General features: G+C 36.3%; 1 protein-coding gene across 1 annotated transcript in view; it reads right to left on the reverse strand.

Moving 5' to 3' along the window:
• LOC118801754 (NACHT, LRR and PYD domains-containing protein 12-like) overlaps positions 1-18,008 on the reverse strand; it is a 30,200-nt gene extending 12,192 nt beyond the window's left edge. Inside the window, exons 1-12 of the mRNA XM_036562115.1 lie at positions 17,913-18,008; positions 13,225-13,304; positions 13,017-13,133; positions 12,043-12,159; positions 10,679-10,733; positions 9,854-10,049; positions 7,872-9,648; positions 7,248-7,421; positions 6,376-6,549; positions 5,493-5,666; positions 5,145-5,318; positions 3,000-3,173 (exon numbers count right to left, since the gene is read on the reverse strand). Of these exons, the coding sequence (XP_036418008.1) occupies positions 3,000-3,173; positions 5,145-5,318; positions 5,493-5,666; positions 6,376-6,549; positions 7,248-7,421; positions 7,872-9,648; positions 9,854-10,049; positions 10,679-10,733; positions 12,043-12,159; positions 13,017-13,133; positions 13,225-13,277 (3,185 nt within the window). The 5' untranslated portion in view covers positions 13,278-13,304; positions 17,913-18,008. The remainder of the gene's footprint in view (positions 1-2,999; positions 3,174-5,144; positions 5,319-5,492; positions 5,667-6,375; positions 6,550-7,247; positions 7,422-7,871; positions 9,649-9,853; positions 10,050-10,678; positions 10,734-12,042; positions 12,160-13,016; positions 13,134-13,224; positions 13,305-17,912) is intronic.
• Between the last annotated feature and the right edge of the window lie 469 nt (positions 18,009-18,477).

The following is an 18,477-nucleotide window of genomic DNA, read 5'->3' on the forward strand; positions in this document are numbered from 1 at the left end:
GCTCTCCTGCTCGTCAGCCTGCATGACTAGAATTACCACAGTGGAGCCACCAGCATCTGGCACTGATCATAAACCCTATCTCTCACTTTGACAGAGAACCTATGAGATGGTTCTAACTTTACATTACTTATAAAATCTTGTTAGCGATGTCATTCTCTCTTCATCTGGGGTTGACCAGAGGAGGATGGCTTCCTCCCTTGAGCTTGGGTTCTTCTTGAGGTTTCTTCCTCTTACTCCTAGGGTGTTTTTCCTTTCCACTGTCGCCTCTGGCTTGCTCATGGAGGGCTTGGACCTGGATTTAGTTCTTTACGTCTATACAGAGAATCTTTTTTATTTTTCTTTTATTTTCTTTTTATTCCTTTGATAACCCTTCTATAAACTGCTTTTCTGAAAAGCTTGTAAAAAGTGCTACACAAATAAATGTTGTTGTTGGTATTCACAGCACCAGAGATGTAACTGCAATACTAGCACAAACCAGTCAGAATCCAGTGACAGCTTCTCTGCACTGGGACTGAACTCTGCTCTCCCATACAGGAGAAAACAAACTTAACCTTTCAGACAAATGACTAATGATGATACACACATCCATGCATTAAACATTAGAACTGTTATTACTCCCACAGTACTGTATTTTAAGTGTGTGAGGCAGTAATAGCTACTGTCACAACAAACATATTTAATAACTGAAAAATAAAAATAAACAAAAATATGTACTTGTTCTTGTGCATCTGTATTTACGGATGGGACATGATTTTATTCTTTAGGATTTGACTGGATGTTTAAAAGCAGGCACAGAGCAAAAGGAAACATAAAACAACAATGTTTGTCAAAAAATGGAAGTACTACCATATTTTTGATGTGTATTTTCTTAAGTTTCTGAAACACGATTCATTAAATACTGAATTTAATTACAAGGCAACTTTGCTAGCCTGTTAGCATCCGTGCTGCTCTCGCTTTTCTTACACTTTAATGGCAAAAACAAGAGAAGAAGACTTCAGGAAAAAAGAAGTAGGGTTAAATAAATCTGTGTATGAGTGTAATTTACCTGTCATCTCAGTAAGAGATGGACTGTGTGTGTGTGTGTGTGTATGTATGTATGTATACATTGTCCCATCATCAGCTGACCCCCTCACAGCCTCACAGTGCATCAGAAAACAGAGCAAACACTGCCAGATATCTGAACTACCTCACTCCTGTTAACATGAACACGGGTTTCAGTGTAAATGAGCTGAAATAACTCATAAGTGATTATTTTACAACCTCAAACACTGAAAGTGAGAGAGAAGAAAGGAGGTTGTCTACCGACATTAATGTATATGCAGCTTGCAGCGGAGGTGATGACGGGTGTTCTCGCTGATGATTGGTCAGGTTTGTGGAGAGGAAGGGAAAACATGCTAAGATATTATTAGTTGGTATATGTCGTTGGCTCACGGTGATGCAACTAAACATCAGAGGCCATTTAGAGGCATCAAAAAACACTATACTTCAATCACAGATTACAGAGAAACAAGAATTTTGTTTTTTGAATGATATGAGACAACGGATTGAGCTTAATGTGACCAAAGAAACAAACTAACAATGTAAAAAAGGGCGATTTTCATTTCAAGTTGATTTTAAAGGAGAGATAAGCTAGATTTATATCTACACACTTCTAAACATATTACTGGAAGAACTGCTCACTCCTCACTATGTTGAGGATTTGTTTGTCCAAGATCAGCAGAGTTGAACTTATTCACTCTGGAAGCCTGAGATGTGAAACTGTTTATCACAGTAAATTACAATAAAATTAACATCATTTTGCTGGCAACATGCTGCTGACTGTTCTATCACAATAAAATAAGAATAAAAGTAAAAGTATTTTTATAATTTTTAAAAATTATTTCATTTTAAAAACTATTAAAGATGAGCTGAATTAAAGTCCAGCTCCACTGCCTGACCAAATGTTGTAAACACCATATTTTATATTGAGGTTCACATTTCTGGGTGATGAAAAATATTGAGGCCAATATTAAACATAAAAAAATCACAAACATAATGCAATAATCTGTCCTATCAAATAATATAAATGAAATATTTACATTTCAGTTTAATAATGCAATATTAATGAAAGCTAAAATTATTTTAAACAAGTCTTCACACTAACATATAAAATGAATAAATCATAACAATAATTTATAAATAATAATAAATGTTTGTTTTTTGTAGAGAATGTTAACTTATTTTCACTTAGAAAATCAGCAAAGTCTGCATCCATTTTATGAAGGGAAATCTATTCTCTTATTTCCTGCTGTTGGGGATCTATGTTCAGGGATTATTACTCTCATATCCAACAAGTCTGTCCAGTTCAGTCAGTGCAGAGTGTTAACAGTAGAGGAAGGTGAGTAAACAGGACATACTGGAGAGAGTTTCATTTACATGTTCCTTTTCTATTTGTGTGTAAGATATTTAAGGAATTTCAGATTCTATTTATTATTATGTTTTTGTACACTATTTTTGTTTAAAACCCAACTGTGTTTTAATCACACATTAGCATTATATTCTCTTATTGCTAAGAGATATATTGAGATTTGACAAATTTAGAAATGCCAAAATGTGTGAGCAACAGATTTTCATTCATGTGTTCCTACACATGCCTAAGCTTTAAAAAATATAATAAATATTTTATTAATTCTTAACTTTTTTGTTTTGTATATGGCATGTGCAAAACAAACTCATCAAAGTGATCACTGTACTAGTGCAGACATTATCTTTTAAACATTTGATCTCATTTGGCTGTGCCTGGTGTTTGTAAGCTACATTAATGCTGATACTGATAGCATATTTCACGTGTTTCACTCCTGAGTGAAGCTGAGATTTCTTTCTTGTTTAGAATAAGCTCACTTAATTCTGAAGAGTCACAGATCCTACAGAGAGAACATTTGAAGCTTTTAGGTCTGTTTAATCTGCTATTTATGTTTGTGTATGTGCATATTTAAAGACACAAAAAGTCAGTAACTCACTGTAGTTTCTCCAGTTTACAGTGTGGATCATTCTGTAAATCAGAGAGCAGCTTCACTCCTGACTCTCCTGGTTTATTGTAATTCAGATTCAGCTCTCTCAGGTGTGAGGTGTTTGATTTCAGAGCTGAAACCAGAGCAGCACAGCCTTCCTCTGTAATACTGCAGAATTCAAGCCTGCAGAGAGAAAAAAACAGTTCAATACTTGTACAGACAAATGTAGAAGTCAAAGACCCCCATACTTGCAAACATACTTTTAAAATGGTAAACTCTTTGTAGATGGTTAACTATAATTATTGGTATTTGTGCCAAATATGTTATCACTGCACAAATTTTTAATTTTTCAATCAGCACAGACTTTCTCTGTATGTCCGTGTAACAATGTATTGGGCTTTATGTATAAGCTTTTTAAGTCACAAAATAGCTCATTCTATACTAAATTAAGTTAAAAAGAGGGTTATGATATGAGGAAACATAGCTACACTAACATCACCACCTGCATGATGTTTCAACAGTGCAGTTAGCTAATGTAGATAGTTTGATGGTATTTTCAGTAGTGACTATCACATTTCTGTTTCACATCCATCAAACTTTGTGTGTATAACTGGTAGACAGATGCCTGGAGATTAACCAATGATAACCAATGATAACCAATGACTACTGTTAGAGGCCTATCAGAGTAACAATGAGAAATACATCAATAAAAATCAGTCACTGTTACCAGGGAAAACCAGTGACTATTGTTAGGAGTGAATTACAGTAAGAGAAAAAAACATGGACATCAATGAGTACTGTTAGAAGCCTGCAATGATGATTTGTCTGCATGAAAATGAGGAAAAGGAAATAATGTCTATGATTAAATAGTTTGAAACTGTGCGGCAGTATCATCCAGAGGGTCAGGGATGCAGGTGAGGCACAGCGTTGGACATCTGATACAGAGCATGAGTATATATATATATCCATCCAACACTGCTCAAAAGCTTGGAATAACTTTTCATATTTTACATTTTTTCAATTTTGTCTATAATACATTATACAATGCATATTTAAAGTCTCTAAGCTAGACTACCAAAGGTCCTTTTAAATGTTTTTGTAAATATTATTATTTGCAATTATTCTCTTGTTACATAGTATTCTGGCAAAAACTAAAAGTCATTCAAAAATAAATAATACATAACTATCTAATCATGGGAATGGTTGATCAAGTCAGCTGCCTCGAAGTGTGATTGTCACTTTTGAAATACATTATATATATTAATTTTTAACTTCATGCAGTCATTCTAGAATATTCGACAGGAATTGCTTAGGTCTAACAATAAAAAAATAATCTGTTGTTCAACATAGATTATTTAAACTAATACTTTGGGATAATATATCAAAATATTGGTAGTGACTCTATGTTCTGAAGACTAAGAATTCAGTAAGAGTACAGTAGCTTCAATCAGTATCAGACTGATAAGACCAGCACAAAAAGTTCAATGAAACAACATTTCACAAGAACAGGAAACAAAGTCAACCCTGAATAAAAATCAATGGCAGAGATGCACTATACTGATGGTGTGTGGAGACTACTCTCATGATGATGGGCCTTTAATCTGACACCAAATTAATCTGACATATCTCTGCACATTTTAATGCACAATTTCCGTTTATTTGCTGAATGTAACATATCTGTGGAAAATAAAACATAAAATGTTGCCTACGCAAAAAATAAAGCATGTTTTGAATTGTATGGTTTATTTTTTCCAAACTCAGCCAATAAACAGAAATTGTGTACTAAAAGTTGGTCTAATTATGTTGTGTTTTTCATTTCAGAACATTTCACTTTTCTAATTTTAATTTTTTAAAATTAAATTTTGATTTCTGTGATTGATCACAAATGAGCAATTTGATCTTTAAGCAGATCATAATTCTCAAATTTGCTGTGTCAGCATTTAAAAATTAAAGATCATATTTAAGCATTTTTTTTTCATTGTGAACATTCTTGCATTCTAGCGATAAAGATATGGACCTTGATGTGGAAAAGGCTGAGAACCCCTGGTTTAAAGGACACTGCTGTACATTTGGTGTGCTTTTATGTGTGTGTGTGTGTGTGTGTGTGTGAGAGAGAGAGTGTGTGTAAAAAAAAGCATTAATTTAGTAACTCACTGTAGTTTCTCCAGTTTACAGCGTGGGTCCTGCAGTAGATCAGAGAGCAGCTTCACTCCTGACTCTCCTGGTTTACTGTAGTTCAGATTCAGCTCTCTCAGGTGTGAGCGGTTTAATTTCAGAGCTGAAACCAGAGCAGCACAGCCTTCCTCTGTAATACTGCAGAATTCCAGCCTGTAGAGAGAAGAAACTCCTCACATTTACCACTGAACATGAACACAACATTGTGGAAAACAAACAGATGGGTAAAACAAATTCATCTACAAAACAACTTTATTTAACATGCATATATGTATGTATGTTTGTTTGCGTAACTCACTTCACCACACAAAACACACATACACTCACTGTAGATTCTGCAGTTTACAGCGTGGATCATTCAGTAGATCACAGAGCAGCTTCACTCCTGAGTCTCCTGGTTTATTGTAGTTCAGATTCAGCTCTCTCAGGTGTGAGGGGTTTGATTTCAGAGCTGAAACCAGAGCAGCACAGTCTTCCTCCGTAATACTGCAGCCAGGCAATCTGTAGAGAGAAAAACAAAAACTAGTAAACAGCTCAGCAAAAGTTCACCCAGCAACTTGTACTGTATATGAAAAACAACACCTCTATTCCTCTAACACACAAATGTAGAGAAAAAAAATCAACATATCAGAAGCAGGGTCACAGGAATTCTGAATGTAGCCCTGGGCTACATCTGTCTTGAAATACCTCTCTCACCCTCACACAATCATCATGAAAGAAAAATGCAGATTTCTAAGTAACATACATAAGGCAAATTTAACAATGATGTATATATAAAATCAATCGAATGTCACAACATTAAGAGTTCTGAAGTTAAGCTTACATAAAATGGATATAGGCTAAACTTGATTAAAAGTTGCTAGCGATTAGGGATATTACATGCAAGTTGTGAATTAGACATTGGATACAGTAAGGGGTTAAACTAAGATATCACCACTGTGGTAGCTAAATGAAAACCAGATGTTAAGAAATAAACAGAGCATGAGAAAGCGGACAGTTGGCTTTTTTTGTTATGCATCAAAGATTAAGAATTCTTGTCACTTCAAAATTTATCAGGCACCATCAACTACCAAAAATTGTTTGAAATATTTGTTTTTACCATAGTATTCCACAGGATGGTAATTGATTATTTACTTTTCCTAGACCATCGTTTGCTAACTTAATTTACTGTATATTTACATGTGTGTTTGTTTGGAAGGCAGTAACTCACTGTAGCGTCTGCAGTTTACAGTATGGATCCTTCAGTAGATCACAGAGCAGCTGCACTCCTGAGTCTCCTGGTTTATTGTAGTTCAGATTCAGCTCTCTCAGGTGTGAGGGGTTTGATTTCAGAGCTGAAACCAGAGCAGCACAGTCTTCCTCCGTAATACTGCAGCCAAACAATCTGTAGAAAGAAAAACAAAAACTAGTAAACAGCTCAGCAAAAGTTCACCCAGCAACTTGTACTGTATATGAAAAACAACACCTCTATTCCTCTAACACACAAATGCAGAGAAAAAAATCAACATATCAGAAGCAGGGTCACAGGAATTCTGAATGTAGCCCTGGGCTACATCTGTCTTGAAATACCTACCTCACCCTCACACAATCATCATGAAAGAAAAATGCAGATTTCTAAGTAACATACATAAGGCAAATTTAACACTGATTATATATAAAATCAATCGAATGTCACAACATTAAGAGTTCTGAAGTTAAGCTTAAATAAAATGAATATAGGCTAAACTTGATTAAAGGTTGCTAGCAATTAGGGATATTACATGCAAGTTGTGAATTAGACATTGGATACAGTAAGGGGTTAAGCAAAGTTATCACCACTGTGGTAGCTAAAAGAAAGCCAGATTTTAAGAAATTAACAGCACGAGACAGCAGACAGTTGGCTTTTTTTGTTATGCATCAAAGATTAAGAATTCTTGTCACTTCAAAATTCAACTACCAAAAATTGTTTGAAATATTTGTTTTTACTGTAGCATTCCACAGGCTGGTAATTGATTTTGTTTTTCCTGGACCATCATTTGCTAACTTAATTTACTGTATATTTACATGTGTGTTTGTTTGTTTGTTTGGAAGGCAGTAACTCACTCTAGTGTCTGCAGTTTACAGTATGGATCCTTCAGTAGATCAGAGAGCAGCTTCACTCCTGACTCTCCTGGTTTATTGTAGCTCAGAATCAGCTCCTTTAGGTGTGAGGGGTTTGATTTCAGAGCTGAAACCAGAGCAGCACAGCCTTCCTCTGTAATACTGCAGTCATGCAGCCTGTAGAGACAAAAAAAAACATATTTAAATGTTAAAAGGTGATTAACAATAACATACACGCAAATAATGAAGGAAGTTTTCCTAATACAGAACAATCTATACAAATCATTATCTCACACTAAATAAAAAATGTCACCATATCAGAAAAAATACAAGACTGGCCATAAATTCTCTACATATGTAGCTGTTTCTTGAATATAACTGGATTTGATCAAATAAAACATTTGTGAATACCTCAATCTGTGTTATGCTTCCAATCATTAAAAAACTAAATGCACACATCTGATTCCATCATGCAGCTTGGGATTTTATCTTTTCAGTAAAAACAACCCATACCACTACATACCTATGGTAACGACTATATCTTAATGAATGTGAAAACATTCATTAAGATATATATAAGTATACAACAGTAAAAACTAAAGAACTCTAAGAAAACTAAATACTCACACTACTTTTCTGGATGCTTTGGCCACTGGCAGCAGCCTCAGAAGACATTCCTCTGATGGGTCAAATTTCCTCAGGTCAAACTCATCCAGCTCGTCTTCTGAATTCAGCATCACAAATGCCACAGCTGACCACTGAGCAGGAGAGAGCTTAGCTCCACTGAGACCACTGGAACATCCTCTGTTCAGGTATGTTTGAACTTCCTGCACTAGAGAATGATCATTCAGTTCATTCAGACAGTGGAACAGATTGATTGTTTTCTCTGGAGAGGGATTCTCCCTGATCTTCTCCTTGATGTACTCGACTATTTCCTCTGTGCTCTGAGAGCTGTTTCCTGTCTGTGTCATTAGGCCTCGTAAGAGAGTCTGATTGGAATCCAGTGAGAGACCCAGAAGGAAGCGGAGGTAGAGGTCCAGGTGTCCATTCTCACTGTGTAAGGCATTGTCCACTGCAGTCTTGAGGAAGTCAGACATTGATAACTTTTTAAAGAAACCAAAAAATCCAATAGATTGCTTTAGCAGCACGTTTCTGTTGTTGGAGATGAAGTGAAGAAACGTATATAAAGCAGCCAGAAACTCCTGAACACTCAGATGCACAAAGCTGAAAACCTTCCCCAGGTGCAGCCCAAACTCCTCTCTGAAGATCTGAGTACACACTCCTGAGTACACTGACACTTCTCTGACATCAATGCCACACTCTCTCAGGTCTTCCTCATAGAAGATCAGGTTTCCTTTTTCCAGCTGTTGGAAAGCCAGTTTTCCCAGTGCCAGAATTATCTTTCTAGTCTGCTCATGATCAATGTCATTTTTTCTTTGGTACTTTTGGCTGCTGTGTTTGATCTGAAAGATCAGGAAGTGTGTGAACATCTGAGTCAGAGTCTTGGGGATCTCTCCACTCTCTGCTTCACCCAACATCCTCTCTAGAACAATGGCTGCAATCCAGCAGAAGACTGGGATGTGGCACATGATGTAGAGGCTTCTTGAGGACTTCATGTGTGTAATGATTCTTTCAGCAAGGCTCTGATCACTGATCCTTTTCCTGAAGTATTCCTCTTTCTGAGGGTCACTGAACCCTCGTACCTCTGTTACCTGGTTAATACAGTCAGGAGGAATCTGATTGGCTGCTGCTGGTCGAGTAGTTATCCATAGGAGAGCAGAGGGAAGCAGATTCCCCTGGATGAGGTTTGTCAGCAGCGCATCCACTGAGGCTGACTGTGTAACATCAAATACACTCTCATTGTTCTGGAAATCTAGAGGAAGTCGACATTCATCCAGACCATCAAAGATGAACATGATTTTATGGTGATAATAGTCTCTGGGTTTTAATTCCTTTATGTCTGTGAAAAAATGATGAAGAAGAGCCAACAGACTGAGTTTTTTAGTTTTCATCAAATTGAGCTCTCTAAAAGGAAGTGGAAATATGAAGAGAACATCCTGATTGGCTTTTCCTTCAGCCCAGTCCAGAATGAACTTCTGCACAGAGACTGTTTTTCCAATTCCAGCGACTCCTTTAGTCAGCACAGTTCTGATGGGTTTGTCTTTAAAGATGTCGTTGCATTTGATGGGCGTCTCCTGTGTTGCTGGTCTCCTGGATGCTGTTTCAATCTGTCTGACCTCATGTTCATTATTGACCTCTCCACTCCCACCCTCTGTGATGTACAGCTCTGTGTAGATCTCCTTCAGAAGTGTTGAGGTTCCAGAATTTGAAATTCCTTCATTAATTTTCTGAAATTTTTTTTTCAGTGTGGATTTAAACATTTGATGACAAGAGGGAGCCAGTTCTCATAAAAAGAGAAAAAAATACATATTAACATTTAATTTTAGTATTATTTCAAACAAAATCTAACATTACAAAAGGATATTCACTAAATTAACCATAACAGTTATTGGCCAGTGATGAATATTAATAACATTATATCATCATCATAATTTAAACCCTTTAAATTATTGTACATAATTAATAACCACATGACTCTGATCTCTTACTGGTCTCTAGTTTGTTAGCAAGGTCTGTCTGGTTCATGTTCCTCAGGACATGCAGTGTGATCTTCAGCGCCCCCTCTCTGACACGCTGATCCTCCTCAACCTCTCTCTCAGAGCATGCTGGGTAATCCTGATTCAGGAGCTTCACAAACCTCTTCAGCTGACTCTTTACCAGAGACAATACTTTGTACTCCACCTCCTGATTAAAACAAATGGTCAAGGAAATAGATGCCTGTTAGACGCCTGTCAGCCAGTTAGCCATTATTGTATAGCAAGTAAAACAAAGGTTATTTTTATAATACATTTCATACACAAAGGCTATGCAAAATGCTTCACATAAAAAACAAAATAAAACCAGCATAAATTTTTTTTTTTCCAAGATGTGTTTACTTGGCATAAACCACTTTTAGAGCTCACAGTAGAGTAATATATGATTAATATATGATTTTGTATAACACTGTATGAGGGATAAAGAAGAATTACTGCATGTTACCACAAAATAAAATGCACATCAGTTTTTCTAACCAATATTAACCAATAAGTTGTTATCCTATAATAATAAAACTAGCCTAAAATATAATAATGCAAATATCATAAATTATTATCTTAATACACTATAAACAATAAATAAGTACTCTTGCTCCCTTTTTTTATTTTCAGTTTAATTAGTATCAAATGTAATTGACAGAACAATAATCTGTGTATTTTATGTTCTGTTAACTTATTATATAAATTTCAGTGAAATCAAAATTTTGAAGGCATACAGGTTAGTTTATTAAAACACCAAATAATTTTTGCAGTGACCTGTTCTCATTTAGTTATACACACCTTGAATAAGAGCTCCATGTTTCCCCTGGTAGTTTCTGATGTCTCCTCCTGCACTCTTTTCAACAAATATGACGTTTTTAATGTTTAAAACCTGAAAAGCACTTTTATAACGTTCATACATTACAACACAGTCATTTGAACTTTCAGTTATAAACACTGTAACAGATATACAAAATACATAGTTCTACAGTCACTGATTCAGTGACATTAACATTGACGTTCTAACGTTAATTAAGTGTTGATTCTTTGACTGATTGCTATCTGGGTCAAAATTTCATAACCAGCACTGTCTATATAATGTATTTACGGAAGATTTAACTCATGTGTAAACACATTTTGGAGAAAGAGGAAGCTGATGACTCCTGTGGTGAAATAGAAATTTACAGCTGAATATGCAAATGAGCGCTAACATTCAGTTTATTTCATTTTTCTGCTGACGTATGGAAAACTTATTCAATTTTTCAATGTCAAGCATTTATGGTGTTCCATCAAAAAATTTGTAAAACTTTTTTTTGAAAACAATTTTATTGCATCATTATTACTACATCATTCCCAACCACATCTCTTACAGCCTACATACAGCAATTTATACGTTAAACATGGGTAAAGTACGCCATATTCTCATGATACCTAATGCTTAATGTCAATATTCAAACACAAAAATTAACAATATTAACAAAAAAATAATGATTTTCTGATACATATTCAGTATAAAAATTCAATTTTGTTATCTATTACCATGGCAGTTATATCTGATTTGCATGTTGCTATGAATATTATTGTGCTCCAGCTTCTGATTCAAATATGATGGAAATAGAGGCCTGTTAGACCATGAAATTATATGGTTCTGTTTAGAAAAATTAGGAACTATTAATAACCGTCCTCAAACAAAAACAATCAGCATAGCTGTGTGAAGTTTCATTTTACACTGATACGAATTTGGTTGGATGCTTTAATAAAAACAATAAAGACAGATAGATGTGAACTTCACTGGCTAACCAGAAAAAGTTATTTAATTTCAAGAAATTTGAGTACAAATGTATGTGTGTGTGTGTCTAGGGGGTAGTGTTTTATGACTCAGTGGTCTGGCCCAAAGAATATTTGTTCTGCTAGAATTTCCAGGTTACATGTATTTGAAGACTCGTGCTATTAAATATGTTATATTGTTATTTTCCATGTAAGGTTATATATTTTACAGAATAATGAACTAAGAATGGAGTGAAACATTTTTATCACTGTGCTGCTTCTGTTTGTTTCATCTGTCAGAAACTTTAAGCCTATGAACCATTTTCAAGAACACTGGAGTTCAGAGAGAAAGTAGGAGCATCTTTAAATCTTACTGTTTAGTTTCACATCATTCTTACCTGAACTCTGTAGATCTATGACCATCTCTGATCTCTATGAATCTGTCCATTGACTGGTCACTCTTCATGGACACACAGCTGGGTTCAGGTGAGTCAGATCTCTTACCCTGAACCAGTCTAAAACACAAACAATACCAGATAAGACATGTGAACTTTTCTGTGTGTGTGTGTGTGTGTGTGTTTATGGTGTCAAGGATTAAAATTGAGCCCTGTAGCAATTTATACATGCAACTGTATATATAAAGTACATAGAGTTAACATGTTCTCATGATATCCTTTATATGTCAATATTAAAACAAACATTATTAACAGACATAATGTGATACCCTATCCATATGGCGCCAGGAGTCAGAAACAACTTTACGGCACTTAATAATAATAATAATTTCTGATACATATTCAATGTACAGATTCTGTTATTCCATATAAAATGCCAGTTCTCTCTGATTTGCATGTTGCTATAAATATTTTTTGTAAAATATCTCATATAATGATGAATGTGATGAGGATGATGATAAGAAGAAAAACTGCAGCTATTAATAACTGTGGGCAGATAACTTTTACACTGATATGAATTTTATTCAATGCTTTGATAAAAACAATGCAGACTAATGCCGATGAACTTCACTGATTGACAAGAAAAACAGAAAAATCTCTGCGGTTGAAATTTGCAATACGTACTTTAAAGGTCGATTTTTTTATCTTCAAAGTAATTAAAGTACAAGTATTTTGTTTCACTATATAAATTGTGTGTGTATATATATATGTACATGTGTACGTGTGAATGTGTGTATAGTGTATGAATGTGTGTGTGCATGAACTGGTCTAAACCTGAACCATGTAATGTAATGTATTACACAGAAGCTGCCAGAAATTTCAAGTTTTTGAACAAATTTCCCTTAAAGAACACTGGGGTTCAGAGAGAAAGTAGGAGCATTATTTAATCTCACTCTTCAGTTTCACATCATTCTTACCTGAACTCAGTAGATCTGTTATCATCTCTGAAGTGCATGAATCTGCCCATTGACTGGTCACTCTTCATGGACACACAGCTGGGTTCAGTTGGGTCTGACCTCTTACCCTGATTCAGTCTAAAACACAGACAATACCAGACAAACTGTCTTACATGGTGGTGAACTAGAGAACAAACTCACTTTACACCAGATCACATTATTCTCTCACCTCTCAGCTTCCTGTGTGTCCTGTTCCTCAGAGAGACTCATTTTGGAGGACATCTCTCCTCCTTCAGATCACACTGAATCCTGAACACACACACACACGGACGGACACACACACACACACACACACACAGAGTCGAGTCTACATATCTTCTGTCTCTCCACGTCTAAAATATTTGTACACATCAGCTCAGACAGTAAATTCTGGTAGCTATTAGTAATCAACTCTGTGCTTTCCCTCCAAACATTGTTTTTGATCCTCTCTGCACAAGATGGATGCTACTGAAAATTGTATTTTCCCTTTAAACCAGCTGGACCGGTTGAGGCATCACAGGAGGAAGTGCTGGAAGTTTTGTACAGGTTGAAGAGGGCGGAGTGATGAGCTGCTCGACCGATCACAGCACTTTCTTCAACTGTACAAAACTGAAGTGTGACTAGAAAAGTAAAACACATGTTCTGAACAAAAATTGGAAACATTTTCACCATCATGTAAGATGACTGATGCATAGAAATTTATAGCGCTTGTATTTTCTTTAAGGCCCTCACTAAGCTAAGCTACTGGACTCCTGGATTAAAGGAACCAGGTCTTTTCAGTAGGCTTCTCAAACCACTCACAAGGAAAGGTTTAAATATATGAGATTTGAATTTGAATGACGGCCAAAAGCCGGCACACACTTCCAGATTTCCCTACTGATAATCTACAACAAATTTGCTGTTTCCAGAAGGAAAATAAGAAGGGAAAACAAGACAAGGACAGAGCTGAGAAAGAGGTTATGTTTCAGAAATACGTTGTCACATACACTACATATAGATCAGGGGTGTCCATGTATGTCAAGCTAACCACTACTGAATGCTGCTTACTTACTTAAGGCTAAATTTGCAACCCTGTTTACCCAATTTTTAAAATAAAAATGAAAATGGCTTGAAACTAAGCTCTATGTTGTACATGTTGTATGTTTTATAAACTGCATTCATTTCAACCAAATGGGGAACATAATCTCCGAATTCAACCCTGTTATGTAGGTTTCAACCTTGTTATTCAGTCATTTTTGGTGTAAATAGTCCAAAAATGTTTAATTTAGTCAGTTATGTTGCAAAAAGTTTCCATTCGGTAATGAGGGCCATTAACATGTGGCGTCAGGATCACTTTATTACATACCACTTGTTTTGGAGCAATACTGTCAAATGTTGAAAAGCTATTAAAATTAGTTCACAAATAAAACAAAGAAAGAAAAAGAGGTGAAGTACGTCATGTGGGTTGCACTTGTTTAAGTACAGCTTGTTTCAGGGCAAAATATTCAACCGACCTAAAGTTACAGAAATTAATTTACACACACCGGTCACTAGAGTTTGGCCAAAGTTACGTTTGCTAATATAAGAGTTTTAGTACATCATATGAGCTGCACTTAATAAAGTTCTTCTGGAGCATTGCAATTAAACATCCAAAATTCAGCAAACTATATCATAAATCCTGTTGTATTGTATGTAAATGTATTATGTATAATAATGTTTGGTGCATTCTGATAAAGGTATTACAATCAGTGGTGCCCAGACGTTTGTATATGACTATGTGATGTAGAGGGAGAGTCTTTCCAGATTTGTCCATGATTTTCACTTAGTGCTGCAAATTCATTACCGCATAAAAATTATTCAGAATTCTTTTTTTTCCGTCCAACATGGAAGAACTAATTCAGTCAAGTGAGTCCAACAACTTTGTAATTACAAGTCATGTCATATATTGGAGTGTTTTCCATTATTCCCATATAGAGAAACAATATTTTCCAAATGTATGTACCAAATGTATTTATGCATTGTGTAAAATGGCCAAAATGTATTTGTTAAATATATTTTTACTTTTTCAAATCTATTTATTAAGTATATTTTGCAATGTATAAAAATGGCCAAGAAATCAACAGATTTGTATTTGATGTTAGATTTTTAGTTGTGTGTACACTACTGGACTTTACATCATGATACTAACAGCAGAGTTATAACATACATTACTGACATTAGCTGCATTACTTCCTGGTCTGGGAAAAGGCCCAAGCTTGGTTTTAGCTGCCCTTAAATAATGCCTGGGCAAAGTCAGATATGTTCAGTAGAACCCTGTTGGAGTGTACCATTTGGAGGGGTGTTCATTGGGTTCATATAGTTTGAAATGGTTTTTATTTTTTCATTTAATTTGATTTTGTTATTTCTGTGTGTTTTTTAGCTTATGATGCAAGAATCGTTTTGTGATCAAGCTTTTCTTGGATTTTGTTTTCACTTATTGATGGTTATTATTGTTTCCCCCTGCAGAGGAGAAGGACTGGTATGTGCTGGGTGGAGCAGACCAGTGGATGTCTGTTTAAAGAGCTCACTGCATTTCTGTGTGAGAGAGGAGATGGTTGGTTGATTGTTGAGCCAATGTATTTTGAAGGCAATTTTTGCTTCCTCAAAGTTCATATATATATATATATATATAAAATTGTTATTATTTTTCTTCTTTTTTGTGAACATTTTTGGTTTTTCCACACCTCTCACCAAATAAACACCCTTAAACTGAATGTTCTATTGTGGTTTGTCATTGCCTCTTTCTCACAACTCACAACCTTGTCAGAGCATACACTATATTTCCAACAGTATTCGCTCGTCTGCCTTCACACACATATGAACCTGAGTGACATCCCATTCTTAAATCTTTAATATGATGTTGGCCCACCCTTTGCAGCTATAACAGCTTCAGCTCTTCTGGGAAGGCTTTCCACAAGGTTTAGGAGTGTTTATGAGAATTTTTGACCATTCTTCCAGAAGCGCATTTGTGAGGTCAGACACTGATGTTGGACGAGAAGGCCTGGCTCGCAGTCTCCGCTCTAATACATCCCAAAGGTGTTATATCGGGTTGAGGTCAGGACTCTGTGCAGGCCAGTCAAGTTCTTCCACACCAAACTCCTTCATCCATGTCTTTATGGACTTTGCTTTGTGCACTGGTGCGCAGTCATGTTGGAACAGGAAGGGGCCATCCCCAAATTGTTCCCACAAAGTTGGGAGCATGAAATTGTCCAAAATCTCTTGGTGCTGAAGCATTAAGAGCTCCTTTCACTGGAACTAAGGGGCCGAGCCCAACTCCTGAAAAACACACTTGGCTCAATGCAGTCAGACAAGTACCGTTCTCCTGGCAACCGCCAAACCCAGACTCGTCCATCGGACTGCCAGACGGAGAAGCGTGATTCCTCACTCCAGAGAACACGTCTCCACTGCTCTGAGTCCAGTGGCGGTGCATTACACCACTGCATTCAATGCTTTGCACTGCGCTTGGTGATGTAAGGCTTGGATGCAGGTGCTCGACCAAGGAAACCCATTCCACGAAGCTCTCCACGCTGTTCTTGAGCTAATCTGAAGGCCACATGAAGTTTGGAGGTCTGTAGCAATTGACTGTGCAGAAAGTTGGTGACCTCTGCGCACTATGCGCCTCAGCATCCGCTGACCCCGCTCTGTCATTTTACGTGGCCGACCACTTCGTGGCTGAGTTGCTGTCGTTCCCAATCGCTTCCACTTTGTTATAACACCACTGACAGTTGACTGTGGAATATTTAGTAGCGAGGAAATTTCATGACTGGACTTGTTGCACAGGTGGCATCCTATCATGGTACCATGCTGGAATTCACTGAGCTCCTGAGAGCGACCCATTCTTTCACAAACGTTTGTAGAAGCAGTCTGCAGGCCTAGGAGCTTGGTTTTATACACCTGTGGCCATGGAAGTGATTGGAACACCTGAGTTCAATGATTTAGATGGGTGACTGAATACTTTTGGAAATCTAGTGTATCTACCCTCACCTGCATACAAGGTGTGACAAATATAACAAAATATCCATGAACTGAATGAACGGTACTCACTTGTGTGCTCTGCATTGTACTTTGCATTAACCATGTATTCATGCGGTAAGACAATCAAAATGTATTTCAAATGAACAAAATATCATAACTGCATTTTCACAGAGTATTAATACCTGCAACACTTGCTTTTGTCATGTTAAAAGGTTCTTTTGCTAATATTTAAAAATAAATGAGTAAAGGTAAATTTACATACATTTATTTTCAGAATGGGTTACAATGTATTTAAAATGTTTAAAAAGTAGATGTCCATATATTTTTTTTCTTTTTGAAATTTATTTGAAATATAATTTAAATACATAAAATACATGGCCAAATATTCTTTTCCATATGAGTGTTGTTTTTTGCTAGTTTATGTTTGTTAACAGAGCAATAATTATAAATAAAGCTGTAAAAGTTCTAACTGCTCATCTTTTGTGATCTGCTGAAAGGCCTACTGTGCCTCATAAGGCTGAGTCCCTGACCTAACTTAGGCCACAGCAGCCCATAGAAATCAACGAGTTCCTCGATACATTTCACACCTAAACCAAACTGGAGCTGCTTGTTCTGGATGACAACAACAGTAATATGTGAATATTAAACCTTTTACAGGCACCGTTCAAAGATTCTGAGGAGAGAAATCCCAACATGTGAACATAAAACCAACTTTAACTCCCCCCCAAACACGCAGAAGCAGTCACGTCTGTTTGTTAACTTCACCTCAAAGTTGATGTCTGAAATATATTTCTGAGTACAAAGTTATTTTCTGCTCTCTGTGTGTTTTAAATGCCTTGATCACATCATAAATTAAGCCCAGGCTGTTAAAACTTCAGTTATTACCTCTGTTCTTTCTTTCCAAATGCTGTTTTTGATCCTTTCTTCACAAAATGGTGCTCCTGAAGATCTCGCTTTCGCTTTAAACCGGTTTGGGCTGGATATCTTGGTCTCCACAAGAGGAAGTGGTATTTTTCACAAGTCAAAAATGGCTGACTGATGTTTGCCAGAGCTCTCTGCAGATACCTGGCTGAATAGCAGAGCCAATCTGTCTTTAAAGAATAATGAAAATATCATATTGATTCCAGCATTAAAAATGCACAATGTGTAATGCATTCTTTTTTTTTCTGCAAGTTAAAATCAATCTTGCTGTTTACCTACATGATTCAATTTAGCCAAGTCCTCATTTTACAGGCTAAACACTGCAGTGAACTGATCAGTATAATGAATCATGAAGACTAATTTGACTGAGACTCTTAAACTGTGAGTTCCCTGAACTGATTCAGGGAGAGAATGAAAACAGGACCTACAGAAGGTGTTAAAGGTACAAACAGTAGAAATAGAGCTGCTAGCGCTGCTGACCAACACCAGCACCACCTGACCGTTAACCGAACTGAGGAGAACCTCTGTT

Source organism: Colossoma macropomum, unplaced genomic scaffold (genome assembly GCF_904425465.1).
Source record: "Colossoma macropomum unplaced genomic scaffold, Colossoma_macropomum, whole genome shotgun sequence".
NCBI lineage: Eukaryota > Metazoa > Chordata > Actinopteri > Characiformes > Serrasalmidae > Colossoma > Colossoma macropomum.